At 35.8% G+C, this 18,048-nt stretch overlaps 1 protein-coding gene across 15 annotated transcripts in view; it reads left to right on the top strand.

Annotated features, from left to right (window-relative positions):
- TOLLIP (toll interacting protein) overlaps window positions 1-18,048 on the top strand; it is a 36,564-nt gene that overhangs the window by 5,353 nt on the left and 13,163 nt on the right. For 8 of the 15 annotated variants that reach the window (XR_015701867.1, XR_015701864.1, XR_015701866.1 and 5 more), the window contains 6 exons: window positions 1,891-1,955; window positions 3,599-3,748; window positions 6,203-6,385; window positions 7,608-7,760; window positions 9,139-9,229; window positions 13,236-13,256. Coding sequence is in view for 11 of the 15 variants with exons in the window: in XM_087745799.1 (XP_087601925.1) it covers window positions 1,893-1,955; window positions 3,599-3,748; window positions 6,203-6,385; window positions 7,608-7,760; window positions 9,139-9,229; window positions 13,236-13,256 (661 nt within the window). In the remaining 4 variants the exon portion in view is untranslated. Of the gene's footprint in view, window positions 1-1,890; window positions 1,956-3,598; window positions 3,749-3,945; window positions 4,023-6,202; window positions 6,386-7,607; window positions 7,761-9,138; window positions 9,230-13,235; window positions 13,257-18,048 lie in introns of all 15 variants that reach the window. The other 7 variants (XM_009462404.2, XM_087745802.1, XM_087745800.1 and 4 more) reach the window with 4 other exon arrangements.

The following is an 18,048-nucleotide window of genomic DNA, read 5'->3' on the forward strand; positions in this document are numbered from 1 at the left end:
GTTATAGGGGACTTTCTCTAATCTCCATTACCTTCAAAGATGATAGAGAGTAGCCTTGAAAAACTATCAGCTAGCTCTATTAGGACCTCTGGATGCATCCTATCTGGTCCCAATTTTTTCTTTAGTGTGCAAAACATAGAATAATAGTTCAAAATTCTCTCTCGTTCACTCACTTATTCTTTCTTAAAAACAGTAAGACCATTTAAAGGGGAATGGTTACAACTTTTTTGACTAGTAGGTGTTTAAAGCTCTTGAACATGAAACTTCTCTGAAACCTAGTATCGGAGTTCCTTGGTAATTGCTAGTGTGGAAGCCTTAGTTACAGTTCCCTAAACGTATGTATTGTGTCTTGGCATGTGGTTCTGTAAGTCAGGGCATTTGCGGTTGTCCTTGCCTCTGTTCCCTTTTCCTCCCATATGTAGGTACCAGTGCTCACATGATCAGTTAGCAAGGTAAGAGTCCTGATGACTTCTTCTGCTCTTCCCTGTACTTCCAACCCATGTTTCATTTTCTTCTGATCAGCCCTCTGCACTAGCATAAGTTAAAATTGCCTTAGCACCATTTAATGTTGCACAAGAAATGGGGGTGAGAAGAAGCAGGAGGGTGAGACTGAGACCGCCCAGTCCTAAATTAGCTCAAATAGCTGTAGAACATCACACCGCCTTCGATTTGAAGAAGTTGAAATGCAGTTTGTATACCTGCAGCGTTTCACTTTGAAGATCCTCAAAACTAGCTCTAAGGTAGTTTTAGCAGATAGGAAGGGCAATATTATTCTGTTTCTAGGTAGTTCATATTTTTGATATGCAGTGCTGTCAATAAAGTTTATTAGGAAGTAATTAACAAGGCAGGCTTATTTTTGTGAATGCCTGCTTAACACTGTCATATTGCTGTCTTGCTTGAAAAGAGAGTTGTAGTAAAATTCAAATGTTAAATGGAATTAATTTTTTGTTCTACAGTTAATGGCAGAGCAGGGTTGAATTTCACATTCTTCCTTAAATGTTGTTATAGTAGAGGGAAGCGCGTTTTTTGTAAAGTAGGTGTTGAGTAGGATCAGTGATACAAGCTTGTCACTTATGTTCTCCTTGCTTTAAAAACAAAAGCTGTGTTTGAACTTTGGTTATGTAACTTTGTATTTTTGATTCAGGTTTGGAGGTGGCAATTATGTGCCTGCTTTTTAAATGCTTTGAGGAAAACATCAATTACCTGTTTTCTTTATAGATAAAAGATTGCATGGTACTGATTTGTCTCTATCAATATGGAATCAACTGATAATTAGCACAAGAACTTACTGCGTAGTGTATTTTCCTCAATAAGCATCTCTCCTAGATATTTCACTGAATATATCACCAGGACTTGTGTACCAGATCTCAGTCAGAGCAGAACATTTAAGATGGTAGCATATGCATCTCCTGTTCCCCACTCTTCCTTTTGGGGGGGTTTACCAGTCGGATCTTTTGAGAATTTAGTTACACTGGCTGTTTTCAGTTTCTGTGTATGTCTGCCCTGCAATTCCAGGAGAAGAATGTAGCTTTGTGTGAGATAACTGAATGACCTAAAATCAGCTTAGATGCTGTAAGAAAACTTTGGTCTCACTTACGGATTTTATTTGTCCCTTTCAGACCTCAGTACAGAGACTAGTTTATATATTTTATTTTGGAGTAGTATTTGGGTGACTTAAAATAAAATTTAAAAAGTTAAAGATATTATTAGACTTCTCACTTGTTGTGAATGAATTAAACTTTCCAATGTCCATGTTAAGGTGGTTGAGACAAAATATGCTATCCTGTTTTCTGAGAAGTTGACAGAGGGAGCTTGCACATATGGGGAATGTAATTCCAGGGCTGCAGCCACCACTTCTGACTATGGTAAATCTTTGATGTCTATTCTTAGAGATGCTAATAACATCAGATTTGAAACTTCCTGGAGGTCAAGGGTTGGAGGGGACCTGCTGTGTTGTAAGTGCCATTGCCTTGCTAATTCTGGTGCCATTTCAAATCTTTTCTAAATGGATTATGTTTTATTTTAAAGCTAACTCCTTTTTTTATAACATGTATTCTAATGAGAAAGCTGTTGCAAGACCATGTCTAATTTCCAGCCTAACTTAAATAAGCTTTCTTTTAATATTAGCACTATCTTTTAGTATAGTCTTCTCCCTCTCTGCCCGCATTTCCCTCCCCACTTTTTAAAGCTTAAGCTACTTAGGATCTTAATTGTAATATTTTAAGGTGCTTCTAAGCAGAAATGATTCAGTCTTTTCCCTCCCTCCCAATAACGTAGCAGCAGGCATTCAGTACTTCCTCCTTAGCTTTTTAATAAAGTTCCTTTCTGGCCTGTAGCACCTACTGTTGCCTACTGAGGCTCTCAGGCAGAAATTGCAGCTCTTGCCAAATAACATTTTGTATGACTGTTGCTATCTCCAAGATGTAATCTTGGCATGCAAGTGCTGACTGATCTTCAAAAGCTATGTCCTAGAGGCTTGTTAACGTCTTAAAGTATGTTCTGTAGGCATGTGTCTGCCAGATATACAATTGAGTAATTTTGCCTGGGATAGCAACATAATAAATTGCACTGTCTTTTGTCTTGATGCGGTGGACAGTTCTGTATTAAATATGTAAGCAACTCTAGACAACAGAAATGAGTACAGCTTAATTAAAAGTTTTCTATGCCACTTTATTTGCCTTTTAAAATGTATTATTATAGCATGCTTGTTATTTTAATGTGATGGTCTCTCCAAATGTCTTAGTGATAATGTTGGCTGAGCATTTAAAATGTAGAAACAACCTGAGTTGTTGAATTGACAGTAATAGAACTGACAAGTAATAGGTAGAAACTTTCCCTTCTTTTACCATAAAGCTAACTGAAAATACGTGGTGACTGCCGATTCTTATTGGCACATGTGACGGAGTTCCGCTAAGATTTCTCTACTTTGAATTTTTTTTGTTCTTTCTTATGATGGACCAGATCTTGAATTCCTCCATTATTGTTTTGAATATGGTGGGATTTCATCCTCAAATTGTCCCCAAAGTTGCAGACTGGCCATGTTTAACATTGGAAAAGCATTAGGGCATCTTTGTTATGTTCAAGGATTCTTAGTTATGTTAAAGGATTTGGTTCATAGAAAACATTGTCTTTATGATCTGTCTTGAAGGTGACTGTGAAAATGACCCTTTCAAATGAAAGCAGGGTGCTATGTCTTGTCACAGGAATGATTGGGTGCAACATGAGTGATAAGTGAAAGAGCTAGGTGCCATCAGATGTCATATGTGAATGGGATGTAAAACTTGGTAGCTCTGACTTTTCTGTGGACTACTTAAATGTCTAGTTGCAGAGCAGACTTGGCTCTGTGTGTCCTACTTTTTTTCAGAGGCTTATGTTGGAAATTACTGTTTTTGAAAGTGAGTATGAGAACATTCTCTACATGAGTTGGCAGTTTTGTCATTTAATTAGTTCTTTGTTCATGCTGTCAAAACTAGACTAAATTCTGCTGAATGTTTTTGCTAAGCTTTTCTTTGATTTATATTATTCTCTCTTTTTTCATTGTGCAAGTAGAAGACCTAAGTGTGAAGGTTTTTTTAATCTTTTTCTTTTCTTTTTTAAGGTATATGTTGGTGAGCTTCCTCAAGATTTTCTTCGCATTACCCCAACCCAGCAGCAACAGCAAATCCAGCTGGATGCCCAGGCAGCTCAGCAGCTACAGTATGGAGGACCAATGGGTACAGTAGGCAGACTCAGCATTACTGTAGTACAGGTATAAATTGTACCATCTTTGTACAATTAAGTAATTATAATTAGCAGATAAGGGGGCAGACAGTACAGTGTTCAAGAAGGAGTTTTGTATCTCAGTTTGAGTGGCTATGTACAGAAACATCCAGATTCCTGTTTGGATTGGTGAACTGATGGAGTTGATACTGGTCTTTATCAGGTTCAATCCTCGTTTATTTTTAGGTGCTTGTGCAGACAAGAAAAAAATATTTATCTTACTTGAAGAATAAAATCTAATGGCTGTTCTTGGTGCCATGTCTGTAAGTAACCACTTGTTATAGAATCAGAGGATAGTTGAGGTTAGAGGGGACCTCTGGAGTTTATTTTGTCCAAACCTTATCCCACCCCTACCCTCCCTAGGCCAGTCCCTTAATTGAGGATTAAGGAGGATGTTATATACAAGGAAAGGCTGAGAGAGCTGGGGAACAGTCTTGGGGGGAATCTTACCAATGAGTAGTCCCTGCCATCAGGTATTTATGAAGATGACAGCTAGGTTCTTTTCAGTGCTATCTAGAGGAAAGACAAGAGGTGCAGTGAGCAGAAATTGAAATACAGCAAACTCTTTAAATATATGAAAAACCTTTCTACTGTGAGAGTTGTCAGACATCAGAACAGGTTGCCTGAAGGGGTTGTGGAGCTTCCACCCATGGAGACACTCAGAACTTACCTGAGCATTTGACCCTGCTTTGAGCAGGAAGCTTGGGCTGGACAATCTCTAGAGGTCCCATCCAACCTCAGTAATTCTGTGAAACCCTTAATTGTGTTAGTGGCCCTTTGCTGGACTTGTTCAAGTATGACCATGTCTTCTACTGGGCAGCCCAGAACTAAAGAGAACAGTACTCCACATGTGGTCTCCCCAGTGCTGCGTAGAAGGGATCATCTTCCTTGATCTGCTAGCTGTGCTTTTCCTAACGCAGCCCAGGATGCTGTCTGTCTTCTTTGCTGCAAAGGTGCATTGCTGGCTTATTTCCAACTTGGTGTCCACCAAGACCCCCAAGTCCTTCTCTGTAAAGCTGCTCTCCAACCAGTTGGCCCACAGCCTATTGTTGTACATGTGGTTGTTCCTCCTCAGGGGCAGAACATTGCATTTCCACTTGTTGAACTTCGAGATTCTTGTCTGTGCACTTCTCCAGCCTGTCAAGGTCCGTCTGAATGGCAGTGCAACCCTATGGTGTCCCAAGAGATAGTCTTCTGTACCTGTCTGAGAGTTTGTGCAAGAATGCTGTGGGAATCTTGGCTGCGTATTGAGGCATGTGGCATTCTGGATAGGAGACTTAAAATGGCAGAGTTAACCTGTGGAACATGAAAAGCTGGTTGAAGTCTTTTGTATTTAAATACGTGTTGATAAAGTATACAGAGCAGCATGCCTTAATTCTGTTACTAATAAACTGGTGGAAGATCAAAAAATGTTTTTGGGAAGGTAATTTACTGCTTTTTTTCCTTGCAGATATATAGGAATGGTGGTGAGTTTGTCTAAGCACGGTTGATTGTGTCCTCTTAAATTACTAGACAGACAATTTATGTGCTGTTTTTTGTTTTGGTGAGGTTTTATGGTAAACTGCCTGATCTCAGGTCTTCAGAGTCTAGAGAGCACATAATTTAGGTGCCAGCTTTCCTACTTTAATTGTTAAGCCCACATTTACAAGGAATGGTTTGACACACTTTTGACCAGCTCTAATATATGAATTACTGAACCAGCAGGTGCCCTGATTGTACGATTTCTACTTTGGCATAGCTATGCAAAGTACTCAGTGTTGTCTTCAGGACAATCATCAACTTGTTTTGTTCTATTCCTCTGATGTTACAGCGAAAGTGTGTTGGATATCTTCTGATTCTCTGCAGCATCTGTTTTTATACTAACATAGAACTTAAGTTGCCCACTGAATTAAGTGATATCAAATGCACCCACTGAGTTAAGTAAGTTTTTTAATTGCTTTGAAAAGTATGATCTACTATATTTTACCTCAATTGAAATGCTTTTGGAGTTTGTGCTTTTGTATTGTGTGATATTCTTGAAGCTACTGGATTTCTGTATTTTATCCTTTAAAAGTGCTTCAGTGAGAGAGGACAGGTTACCTATCCCATTAAGTTTATGATTGTGTATTAGAGAGCAGATACCTAGGCAAAAATTGAACTTATTACTATTTCCTTGTAGTCATATATCTTTTGGTTTGGTATGAAGTAACTTATTTTAGCTGTGGTGAAGATGTGTATTTTCTACAACAGACAGGTTAAAAAGAGGCTCCCTTTTGAAGGTCTCCCAGACATTTAGTGGTGTCATTGCCTGTTCTATGTTTTAGATAATCTTTTTCCTTCCTGTCTACCTCATAATTGAATCTAGTCCTTTGTTCAATATCTGATTCTCTTTGTGAACGAATAGTAATCAACTTCTCAAGTTAATGTCAATATTGTACACTTATAGGCTTTATTTTCTTTCCAGGCAAAATTGGCAAAGAACTATGGAATGACCCGCATGGATCCATATTGTCGAATACGGCTGGGGTATGCTGTGTATGAAACTCCAACAGCGCATAATGGAGCCAAGAATCCCCGCTGGAACAAAGTTATTCAGTGCACTGTTCCCCCGGGTGTGGACTCTTTTTATCTAGAGATATTTGATGAGGTCAGAACTACCATACATTTTTATATTATATTTTTATATTATATATATTTAATATTATATATTATATATATTATATATTATATTTTTATATTATATTATATTTATATTATATTTTTATATTATATTTTTATATTATATTTTTATATTATATTTTTATATTATATTTTTATATTATATTTTTATATTATATTATATTCTGTACTGTCCCTATTAAAAATGGCTTGCTTATACAATGCTGAAATTCTTCAGTGTTATTCTAATGCAGGAGGAGCTCGGAAGCTTTCCCAAGCTTGGAAATGCCAAAAATAAAACTGTCAAATATAGACTGTGTGTGGTCACTAGGATTTATTAGCAGAAACATAACTTAATCTCTATTTGCCTGAATTTCATTCCAAGTGGGCATGTAGGCACTTGTCTATGCTTTACTTAAGACACAGTGGTAATAAATACCTAACCTCCGAACAATTTCATTTTCTTAGAGAATGAATGGGTCTGATTGCCTACCAGAGCTATTAATCTGCTCTACAAAGCTTTTCTAGAAGAGTACCATCTCATGTTCTAGTATGTTGTTCTGCTGGGTGTTGTTATTGTTGGCAGCAGGGAATATGTGCCTGCATCTCAGCTGTTCCACTTAGCACAAACGTACCTTCTTGAACAATTTAAACTAAGTCTACAACTGAGGCTAGAATCTCTGGTTTACCTTTTTTTTGCTGCCTCTCTTACTGTGTGTAGTAAAACTTGACACTGCACCAGCTGTGTGGTCATTACGCAAGTGAGGCTTTTGGATGGTATTTTGCGGGCTTAGTTGATTGGTTGAAGTGTCTGTTTCTTGCTGCAACAGGGGTGGCAGATCAGTATTTGTATCTGCACTTGAATTACTGGAGTTCACAGCCTATTGTAGAAGTGTAAATGGAAGCTGTTTGCATTCATTTAATGGCATCTGATACAATGTCACTAGATTCACATAGGTTTTCAATTTCTTATTATTGAATATCTGCAATCAATGCATAATTGCACGTAAAGCATCATTCATCCTTGTTGGAAAGGAGATGGCTAAAATATTTACCAACACTTTAGTAATTTCAAAAGGAATAACTTAAAAATAAAATTGGCAAAATGAAATAGACTGAAACTGAAGGAAGTGTTAGTCAAGAATAATCAGAAGATTTTTTTTTTCCCCTCAAGACAATTAACTTGATAATTTTTTTTTATTATATTCCAGCGGGCCTTTTCAATGGATGACCGCATCGCTTGGACACACATTACAATTCCTGAGTCTCTGAAACAAGGAAATGTGGAGGATGAATGGTATAGTCTGAGTGGAAGACAGGGTGATGACAAGGAAGGAATGATTAATCTAGTTATGTCGTACACGGTAAGCCAAGTTTGGGGTGGGAGGAGGAGGGGAGAGAAGCTTCTTGGGTAGTGGGAGGGAGATATTTTAGTTTGAGGTAGAAGTAGTTCCATTGTACCTTACTGGGTGTCTGTGTGTGTTAGCATTTAAAATAATTATACTTAACTTGGGGAATGACAGTCAAAAATATTAGTTAAGGCAGTAAATACTTCTTGGTGCAGTGGTAAGTGGGTATTTATTTATCTGGTTTTGCAATTACAAAAAATCAGCTTACTGCTGTGCTAATAGAAGTATAAAAAAGAAATCCTCAGTCAAATGGTCCATTGTCATTTCTAATTTAATACTTTTTAAAAGGCTTCATGGAATCTAACAATAACTTACCTTTTTTCCCCTACATCTTTAGAAAGTCATGTCAATTTAAAAGCAAAAATAATGGAAACTCTTCTCTGTTTTAGGTCTTTCTGGATAGTTTGAGTGCTCTTTGGGATTACTTTGTTTTTTACTTCCGTTCTTGTTCATTTGGTGCTCCTAGTCATGAACTGCTGACTTACACTGGTCCATTTAGCAGCTCATGGACTATTCTGTCATCTATCACTTTTGTCTTAAGTAGCTGTTGGATAGCATGTGTAGCATGTGCAGCCCTGAATGCTTCCTAATATGCTTGTACATGATCAAAAGTTCCAAGTTGCTGTTGAGTGTACAACTGGGAACAGATGTTCCCTGCTGTTTGAAATTCACATTCTGCCCCACATCCATTATCCCTAGGAGAAATGAGTTTGTAATTAACCTTTAAAACTGTCTGCCCATGAATGTACTGTACATAGAATCTGACCTTTTAATATTTTCCAATATAAAACTGAACAGGAATTGTGATAGTAAAAGGGAATGGAGTTAAATTGATATTTTGTTTAAAGTACTGGTTTATCTCAAAAATAATTGATTTAAACTAAAATTTCCTTCTAGGAGCGGTATACTGCTTTTAATAAAATTTAGGTTTGCTCTACGTTTTCATTTACAATGAATATGTTGTATATTCATTTCACAAGAATAAGGCATGGAAGCTGAATAAACCCTTATTTTAAAATAATTCACTTCAGTAACAAAATTTCAGTGGCAAAATTTATCACTACTGTTGCAAAAGGCTAGTTTGACATGATGTGTTTATATTGATTTACAGGCAAATTAATTGTCGCTTAAAAGGATGGTAGTTCAGTTAATTTGCCAGAGATTTTGCTTAATATAGATTAGCACTTAGTATAATCATATTGTAATATTGAACATGGATTTGCAATGTAACAATTTTTTTTGCAAATACTATTTTAATTGTTTTAATGGCTGCTTTAGTTTTTTTCTATTTCTTGAGTAGTTCTAATCTGTCTATTGTGCTTTTTGTGTCAAGTCTTTGCCAGCTGCCATGATGATGCAGCCCCAGCCAGTGGTCCTGATGCCCACTGTATATCAGCAAGGAGTTGGATATGTGCCTATAGCAGGTATGTTTTCTCTCCTTGAAGACTCTTAAAACTTCCAGGTGAAGGGTTTTGCAGAAATAACTACCAAATTTCTCCTGTTTTTTAAAATACAAAGGAAGCTATAAATGGTTTTGTCTGTGACCACTTTCCCATGTTACATTTTTGGGAGGAAAAGAGTGAGTGAATGAAGTATAGGTCTGCTTTCAGGCTTGTACCCTGTTTAATGGAGCTGCATGAGTTTGATTAAATGGATTAAAATGAATATTAAGTTGGAACAAGTAGAGTATTTCTTTTAGACTTATGTCAGGTCACTGAATAACTAAATATCTAGCAGGCTACACTCTAATATAATGTGTGCTTATTTAAATGGTGGCAATCCATGTGTGAAACTGTTCAGACTTCAGAAAGTGCACCAAATGACTTGTGCTGTCAGAACTGCAGCTTAAATAGCCCGTAAAGCGATTGACTTTTCTGCAGTCTTTGCTGGAAAAAGATGCTTTCTGTGTTTTCTTTGCTGGAAAAAGATGCTTTCTGCTTTTTTCTATGCTTTGTTGGAAACTTGCTACACTGCATGTGAAGCGTGTAGCACAGTGAATGAAAAATGTTAGGGAGCTCTGAGATAGTTATGTAAATACATCAAGAAGAGCTAAAGTAAGTATTGTCAGTTTTCTTAGTCTGTGCAAAGTAAGTTTTGGACTTGTATAGAAAGATGTGTTAACTTAGGTTTTGTAGTTTTTCTATCAAAGATGAAAAGTTTAAAGTATGTTAATAAGCTTGAGTTTGCCCTGCTTAGGTAACTGATAAGTAAAGTTCATTTGGGTTTTTTTGTCCATTTCACTTACAGCTCTTAAAAGCTCCAGTTTGTTGTATGGACACTTAGTCATTAATATGTGTACTTTTTAGGGAAAATAAGACATAAATTTAGATATTTTGAATTTCTTTGCATACAAGTGTATGAATGAGTGATAGAGTGTGTGGGTCATAATTGCAGTGCTGACTCAACAGATATATTTTTTTTTTTAAAGACTCAATTCCTGATTGAATTTAAAATTTAATTCTCTGTAAAAACAAACCTCCTCAACAGAAGACTGCATATGTAACTTAAAAAATCATACCTCCTGTTTCATTTTTATCGAGTTAAGTTAGAGCAAAACATGGAAAAGTTAGGTTAAATACTTTGCATGTTTTCATCAGGGAATAGTTTACTTCATTTAAAGTGCTTTTATCTCTATAGCTTAATTCTCAAGATTTCAGTCTTGCTTGCTTTGCCAATGAACTAGTTTCAACTTGTGTGTGCATCCTGAAGTGTGATCCATTGTGGTAAGCCAGACTTCTGTGTAGCTTTTCTGTGTTTGAATTAGATGCCATATCTTTTTTGCTTGTAGGTTCATCGCATCCCTATATACTGAAGCAGTTAGTGAACTTCAAACATAGTTATCTTGTGTATGGTTAAAAGAAAAACAATAGCTGGGGTGGTACATATAGCAATGTAATAGAAGGTGCTATAGAATTTCTTTAACGGATCAAAATGACAATATTCGTACTGCAAAATTACTGCGCCAGTGAGAGTACAAACAGTAGAAATCAAGAGACTAGTTTCAGGTATAATTGAAACTAGACATAGAACTGAACAGATGAAACTGATACTAGACCTTCAACGTTGAAAAACAAGTACGGTGGTGTACCTTGATGTTCAGATCTTAGTGTTCTGTAAATTTTGTATTTATCTTGAGAGTATTTTCAGTAATACTTATGAAATGTACTTGGACAAGTGAAGAAATAACTAATATTTAGCAAGTGATAGTAATACCTGACATTTTAGAATATAAGAATTTGGCTTTATATAACAATTTTATTGATCTGTATGTTGGAGCATTGCCCTTCTGGAAAGATCCAGCATGTTTGTTTTAATTACTGCTATGATAATCTTCTGTATTAAAAATTCTTCCTTATTCCATGACTTGTATACCTAAAGCATTGCAAAGTTCTACCCCTTGATTTGAACTTTTCTTTTGTTCTGGATAAGCTTGAATACACTTCCTTGACTTTTATAAATGTCAAACTTATTACAAGCCACCTTTGACGTATTTAGATTTTTTTATATTTTTGATGTTTTTTTAGTATTACTGTGCTTTGTGTTTGCTGTTCTAGAACTTCTGTGTGCACCATCAAAATTTCTCAAAACACTGAGTTTTAAAGCTTTTGCCTATTCACTAATCAATGACCCACTCATAATAATTAGATGGATGGTTAGGTTTGGACTTTGAAAGTGACTTGACTTCGGAATACTTCTGCTGTTTCATACATTTAATTGTATGGATTAATAACAGTAATTTCAAATTATGAAGGAACTAATAGTGCATCTTGGAAGACATGGAGTATTGCCAGAATGTTTTCTATATACTGAACTAGATGCTCCACCTGAATTCCATAAGCTCTTTCATGCAAACTACTGGCCTTCCCTGCCCAGCTGAATTGGTTGTATCTTATGGGGAAACTGTTGATAAACTTGCTTTGGAACACTGTATAGGGTTTTCTCTCTTTTTGAGATTGATTCAAGAAGGGCAATGGTAGGGCATCAGTATTCTCCACAGGAAAGTGTTTACCTTCTTCCCATCTTGTTAGTTTAGTTTTTTACCTATCCAGTTAAATGAGCATAGTCAATAAGCAAGTTCTGCTCATTTCCTTCAAAAGAGTGGAAAAGCAGCACTGAACAGTTTATTACATCTGAAATGGAGGAGATTCTGCTGTTGGGCAAGACTGTTATATTCTAAGTCTTATCTGTGATGGAAATACAATGGGTGGACTAAAATGCTTATCCAGACAATTTAACAGTTATTTGTTAACTATTTGTCCAAAATAATTGCGCTTTAAAGAGAGATGGTGTTAAGTCAAATTTAGCTGTCATGAAGGCCAACCTGTTTTTTCTGTAACTAACCTTCTAATTAAGGTTGAAGCAACTAATTCCTATCACATGTATCTCTATCATACAAATTGAGGTGAATAGTAGTAGCAAGCAGTTAGTCACTGTGGTAAGCAGATGAAGCTTGAAATGCCAAAACAAGTAATGCTTTTTTCCCCTCATTTGATGGTACATGTTACAGAACTGTGGTGAAAGCAGAAATGGCCATAGAATATTCTTGCATCATGCTAATCCATTTCAAAAGTTTTAAAAATTAAACACCTGCTGACAATAGAGCTAGTTGCTACAGACTACAGTTGCCATTGATGATGTCTGTGGATTGGGTTTGGGAAAATTTGAACTTGTCAATCCTGTTGCTCTTCTGAAAGTTGAGTTTATCTACCATTTCTTCCCATTTCTTTTTCTAAAGATTACTTAATTTAGGCTGTACAATATTGTGGTGTACTGGTTGCTTACAGTCCAAGCTGGTGGTCTTGATAGTGTATGGAAGCCAGTAAGCGAAAAGAAGTTAGTTCTATGAAGCAAGCTATATTTCTTATCAGCTAAGTATTTGTGGGATAAATAGGAAATATATTTGTACTTAACTTATAAACACCTCTGTAAAAAGTAGGTTAAAACCCCATGTGTTTCAGGGCTCTGTCAGAGTCCAGAATATAATTTTTCATTGAGGCAAAGTTGTATGTATGTGTACATTACTCCTTTAGGTGTCTGTATTGAGTTTCATAGGTTAGCTTGTGATGTTATTGGTATTTGTTCAGAAAACCATGGGTGTATATTGTCCTTTGTGGGCTATAAAATATAATCCTTGCTGCAAACACCTGGTGGCTTACGTATTTTGAAAACATTTCCTCTAATTGTTACTTCTGTAAAAACAGCACACTTAGGAAATTTGTTCAGAGCACTGAAGCAAATTAGTTGGGAGACTGAATCCTAGCAGCATTTAGTTTTTGATATTAGGTAGTTTAGTTTTTACCCAATTGCCTCAGTTTATCCAACTTTCACCTTTGGAAGCTAAATGGTTCATTTCCTTTTAAAAATAGATTAATATTTCTTTCCCATGTCTTATTCCTTTCCCCTTGCCCCTTCATTTTCACCTATCTTTAGGGCTTGAGTACTTTGCTCTGGGTAAGTTTCCAAGCTCTTTTTTCACTCCCATCCTCATTGGCTCAAGAATCTTTGCATGAACATATCTAAACAGCTTTATTTGTTACAGCAGACTGTATCACAAGGTATTGCCACTTGAATGTCACAATAGAACAATTTAATGCATCTCCTGGAAATTAATAAAGCCCTTTTAACCTGTTGGAAAGTCTTTAAAGGCATCTGCTCAGCTTCAAGCTATAATGATTAAAGTAATTGGTGATAGCGTTGTTGATGGCTAAAACATGATGTTAATACTCGTCTGTAACATTTGCATGTCAGTGAGCTGTTCTAGGGGATAGTACTGGTTTCATAGAAGAGAAACTTTAATCTTGCATTTGTTCTGCTACTGCAAGATTTGGAGAGAAGCAGGTAATGTCATGATTTTTTGTAAACTCGAAAGCGAAGAACTCAGTGCTGCAATGACATTGAGAAGAGAGCCTGCCAGTTGCCTTCTGTTAATCTTCAAGTAAGCCTTTTTTCAAAAAATAACACTTTTTTCATCAGTGTGTATCTTTCATGCACATCTGTGTTAGATCCGTGTCAAGTTGAGCATTTGACTTGAACTCTAAAGGCAAATTATGTTAAAGGAAATCAATTTTCCTTCAATTGAGACTCACTTTACTATGACACCTTTGATTATGAATTGTGCAAAGATGTTGTGACGTCCTCAACTTTGATAAAAGCATTAGTCTTCAATCAAGTACGTTCAGAAAATTCTAGAATTCTGTGAGATAAAATGTCATTTCTTGATGCTCTGAATTTCAGAAAGATGCTGTAAATAAAACTGATGTGGTTGTTGCAGCGTATTTGGTTTATTCAGACCAGTGGAATTGTAGAATTTTTCTGCAGGTCCATACACTCCACTTTTCTACTAGTTTGCAAAGAAGAAACATTTTAACAAAATTGAGATGATGGCATGCATATTTTAGCACTGAATTTTTTTCTGAAGCAAGTGTCATTAAGACCTATTTGTGTATATTAAAGAAGGTGATACTGGTTTCTTCCTTTAATTGAAAGAATTTGTGCTGAGAAGGTTCCTGAGTTTACTCTGAAAGGGTCTATGCATGGGACAGAATAATAATGAGTTAAGAAATTAAACACAGGTCACTTAACAAGAAAATTAAAAGTATGTAATGCCTTGTGTGCAGTTAAAAAAAGTGTATCCTGTTAATGCTGCTTTGATGCTTCCATTGTTGCTTGTAGCAATTGACTTGCTATTGTACATACTGGTTTCATGTATTGGAATTTCACTGCTTATGCCAGCATGTTTGTCATTGCCATTTCACTGAATTGGAAAACAATGCTCCATTCTTCTGATTTATAATGCTTACTTAATATCTGAGAACAACACAGGAGTGTGCAATTCCATTTATAGTGGAGTCTTACGTGGTTTAGTTTCAGTTTTCACCTGTTAGTGAAATGAGGTGCTTAATATGTAAAGCAGCTTTTTACTGAACATTTATAATTTTGAAGTTTATTATAACTTTCTCTAAAGACTGCATATATATATATATGTATATTTGCTAAATTTTAGTGTGTAGTTCTTTAAGTTTATGCTTAAGGTTTGCTTACTATTTTGTAAATCAGAAGTTATGGATGCTTTTAGTCTGAGTGTGGAACAAAGCAAAAAACCAAGGTACTCTTTAGATTGGTATTTGTATAGCTTGAACATTGAGTTTTGTGAAAAGTAAGCATTTATCATGGAAATATTAAAATCACTGTGATACTAATTTCCATTTGTATACAGTGTAGCTGTAGACAGCATAAACTAATTCTACAACTGTAAGAGCTGAGAAAATGGATTTTGAAAATCATTAGTGAAAAACAATACTATCAAGAAATTTCTTGACTCTAAAATTGAATATTTATATTGAAAATACTTCCTGAATACTGCCTGTGCAGACGTCTGGCTTCGTAATTTGTGTGCTGGTCTTGATTTTTTTTTTTTTTTTTTTTTTTGGACTCTGACAATACACTGAAACTTTATTGGTAAGCTGTAGGATGCTGTGGTACTCGAAGCAAGCCTCATGTTTCATTTGGATTAATATTTTAAACTGACGTCTTGTATGGACAGTTCCTACACAACTTAGGCTGATAGTTGGATAATCTTACGGTGCTGAGGACTTACTGAAGAATATTAGGAAGCTCATGTTAGAAGTAAAACAGAACTTCTGTTGCTCTGTTCTTTCAAGTACTTTGCAGCTTTATTTTTTGAGGCCATAAATCTTTGTTCACCTCTTGTAAATGCCTACATTGTTTGTAGGAAGCGTGAGGAATTCATTGAAGCTTGTTGAAGCTATAGAAGAGGCAATTTGAAATGCTGCTAGATATGGTTATTGGGTAAAGTGTATTTGCGGTGTTGGTGAGGACTGCATAGTGGTTTGCATCCAGGGTACACACGTGGTCTGATTTACGAGATGTTCAAACACATAGTGCCAGACAGAATTCCTGGGACCATGGTCCATATGTTATAAGAAGCTCTAGAGCTAAAGTTTAGGTTGTTGCAGAAGAGGCGATAGATATCCTTGGTAGCAGTGTGATGCAAATGGCTGGGCAGAGACATGGTTCAAGTGTGTAGGTAATAAATTTATGGTGAGAGGGACATTTCTTTAGTTGCCAGCATGAACCTTTTTGCATAGATGCAGCCTGTACATTAGACTTAAAGCATCTAGGTTCCTTTTTTGCTTCTAATAAAACTTAAGATGATTACAAGGAGAATTGTAAAATCAAAACTGGAGAACATTGATAAGTGTGGAGGTGTTTACAATTCAGTAATGCATCCCTTCAGATAGGACAAAAGTCCAAGCTGAAGAAAGAAATAGCAAAGAGTACGTTAGGCAAAATCCCAGTTGCAATGCACACAGTCAAACTATATTCAATTACAGTACCTTGTCAACCAGAGTTATGTAAATTAAGATAGATTTAGCTGATCTGACCTTGAATGTGAATTTTAATATAGCATTTTTAAAGCTGATAGAAAAACGATAATCACTGAGATGCTAAAATATTTGTGCAAGTCAGAGTGAGCATAGACATTTCTGACTAAATAGTTACAGGTTAAAGACAATCTTGAAGAAACAGGTAAGTATTTAAATTGCTCTTTGCTCTTTTTTTTTTTTTTGGAGGTGTTAAGTCTAAATAGAAGTAGTATGATATAGTTGAAACACGTTTGATCACATAAGTAGTACTTCAGTCATTATGCTAAGAGAGACAAGGCTGCGAAGAGGCACACTTGAAAATAATGTTGATTGTAGATCTGCTTTATGTTATTATGCTTTGAGCAGTTAGTCAGAATTCAATAGAGGAGAAGCAGGTTTTGATCTACTCCTGAGTAATATATGAAACCTGGTTCAAAAAGTACCTTATTTTGAAGATGTATAATAGTGGTGATGCAAATAGTTCATCCTTTGTTTAACTTAAGGAGAAGTAATTAATGTCTGAGAAAGAAAGCTAAACAGGTGAACTAAAAACTATGTTAAAAAAAAGTTGTTAGCCGCTCAAAGTAAATGTATGCCAAATTTTAAAAAAAAAAAAAAAAGGCACTCTTGGAGAACCCTAAAAAGTCTCTGCAGTAAAACAGTAAAGTAGGTTGCTGCCAAAAATTGGTAGGTCTGCCCAAATGAGGGGATGTGAGAGTTAAATTATATATTAAATCTAAAGTGGTAATAAGGTTGGCTAACAAAGCCTTTGAAGATTGAATGTGTAAGGAGTTGAGAACTATTTATTTTAAAGAAGCAGAGAACCTAGAATCATTTAGGTAATTAAGTGACTATAAAGATATACTTATGTATACCAGGGAGTACAAAAAAAGCAGTTGCAATGTGAGACCATAACATGGGGAGGAGGAAAGTGTTTGGTTTTGTCCTTCCTAGGCAGGAATGCTTTTTTTTATGGAGAAGGAGCCTCTAATTTTAGAGTTTAACACTAATTGTTAAGATGATCAGTAAGGAAATGCAGGTAAGATAGCATTTATTCCCAGTCTTTTGTTTTGGATTTTTTTACCAAATGCAGTATGTAACCCATTGCTTAATTAGTCTTGCTTTCAGAGGACTGGAGGATAGCAAACAATTTTATTTTTTTTAAAAACAGTTCTGAAGTAACTGTTTTCCCTATTGCATAAACTAATTAAAACCTATGGAGATTAGAATGAGCTGATTTAAAACAGACAACTAAGTAGGTAAACTTTAGAAGGAGGTGACATGGTTATGTAGGGAAAGCTCATACCTTAGAAATTATAGGTGCATGAGTATGTGGATAAGAATGATGTGGTCTGTGTATATCACCTTGTCAGCTGCATTTTGAAAATGTTATTTGCTAAGGACTCTTCCTATCATATGATATTCTGATACAATAAAGGTCCTGCTGTGGTTTAATAGCTATTTTGAAAAGCTGATGAACAGATAAAATAAGTGATGAGTCATCCCCCAGTGGAGGGAGGCCTTTGGTGGGGTGCATCATATTTTTAAAAAAACTAATCGAGGCAAGGGGACTAATAGACAATTTGTCAAAACAAAAACTCTTAGCAGTTTTCTAAGTCTCTCTGCAGCAGGTTGCAGAAGGATCTCCTTATAGTAAATGGGAAATAAAATCACATATAAAGGCTGGTGTTAAAGTATTATGTGTAAAGAAAAACCTTAACTAATGCATATTGGGTTTGAATATTTGAATTGCTGTGGACTATTTTATGAAAATACCAGGTGAATAGTGTTTGAAACAGTAGAAAGCAAATAAAGAACAAATACAAAAGCTTTATCATGCTGCTGTATGAAGCAGT

The sequence above is a fragment of the Nipponia nippon genome, unplaced genomic scaffold (genome assembly GCF_047370975.1).
Source record: "Nipponia nippon isolate SJK-2023a ecotype South Korea unplaced genomic scaffold, ASM4737097v1 scaffold_10, whole genome shotgun sequence".
Lineage (NCBI taxonomy): Eukaryota > Metazoa > Chordata > Aves > Pelecaniformes > Threskiornithidae > Nipponia > Nipponia nippon.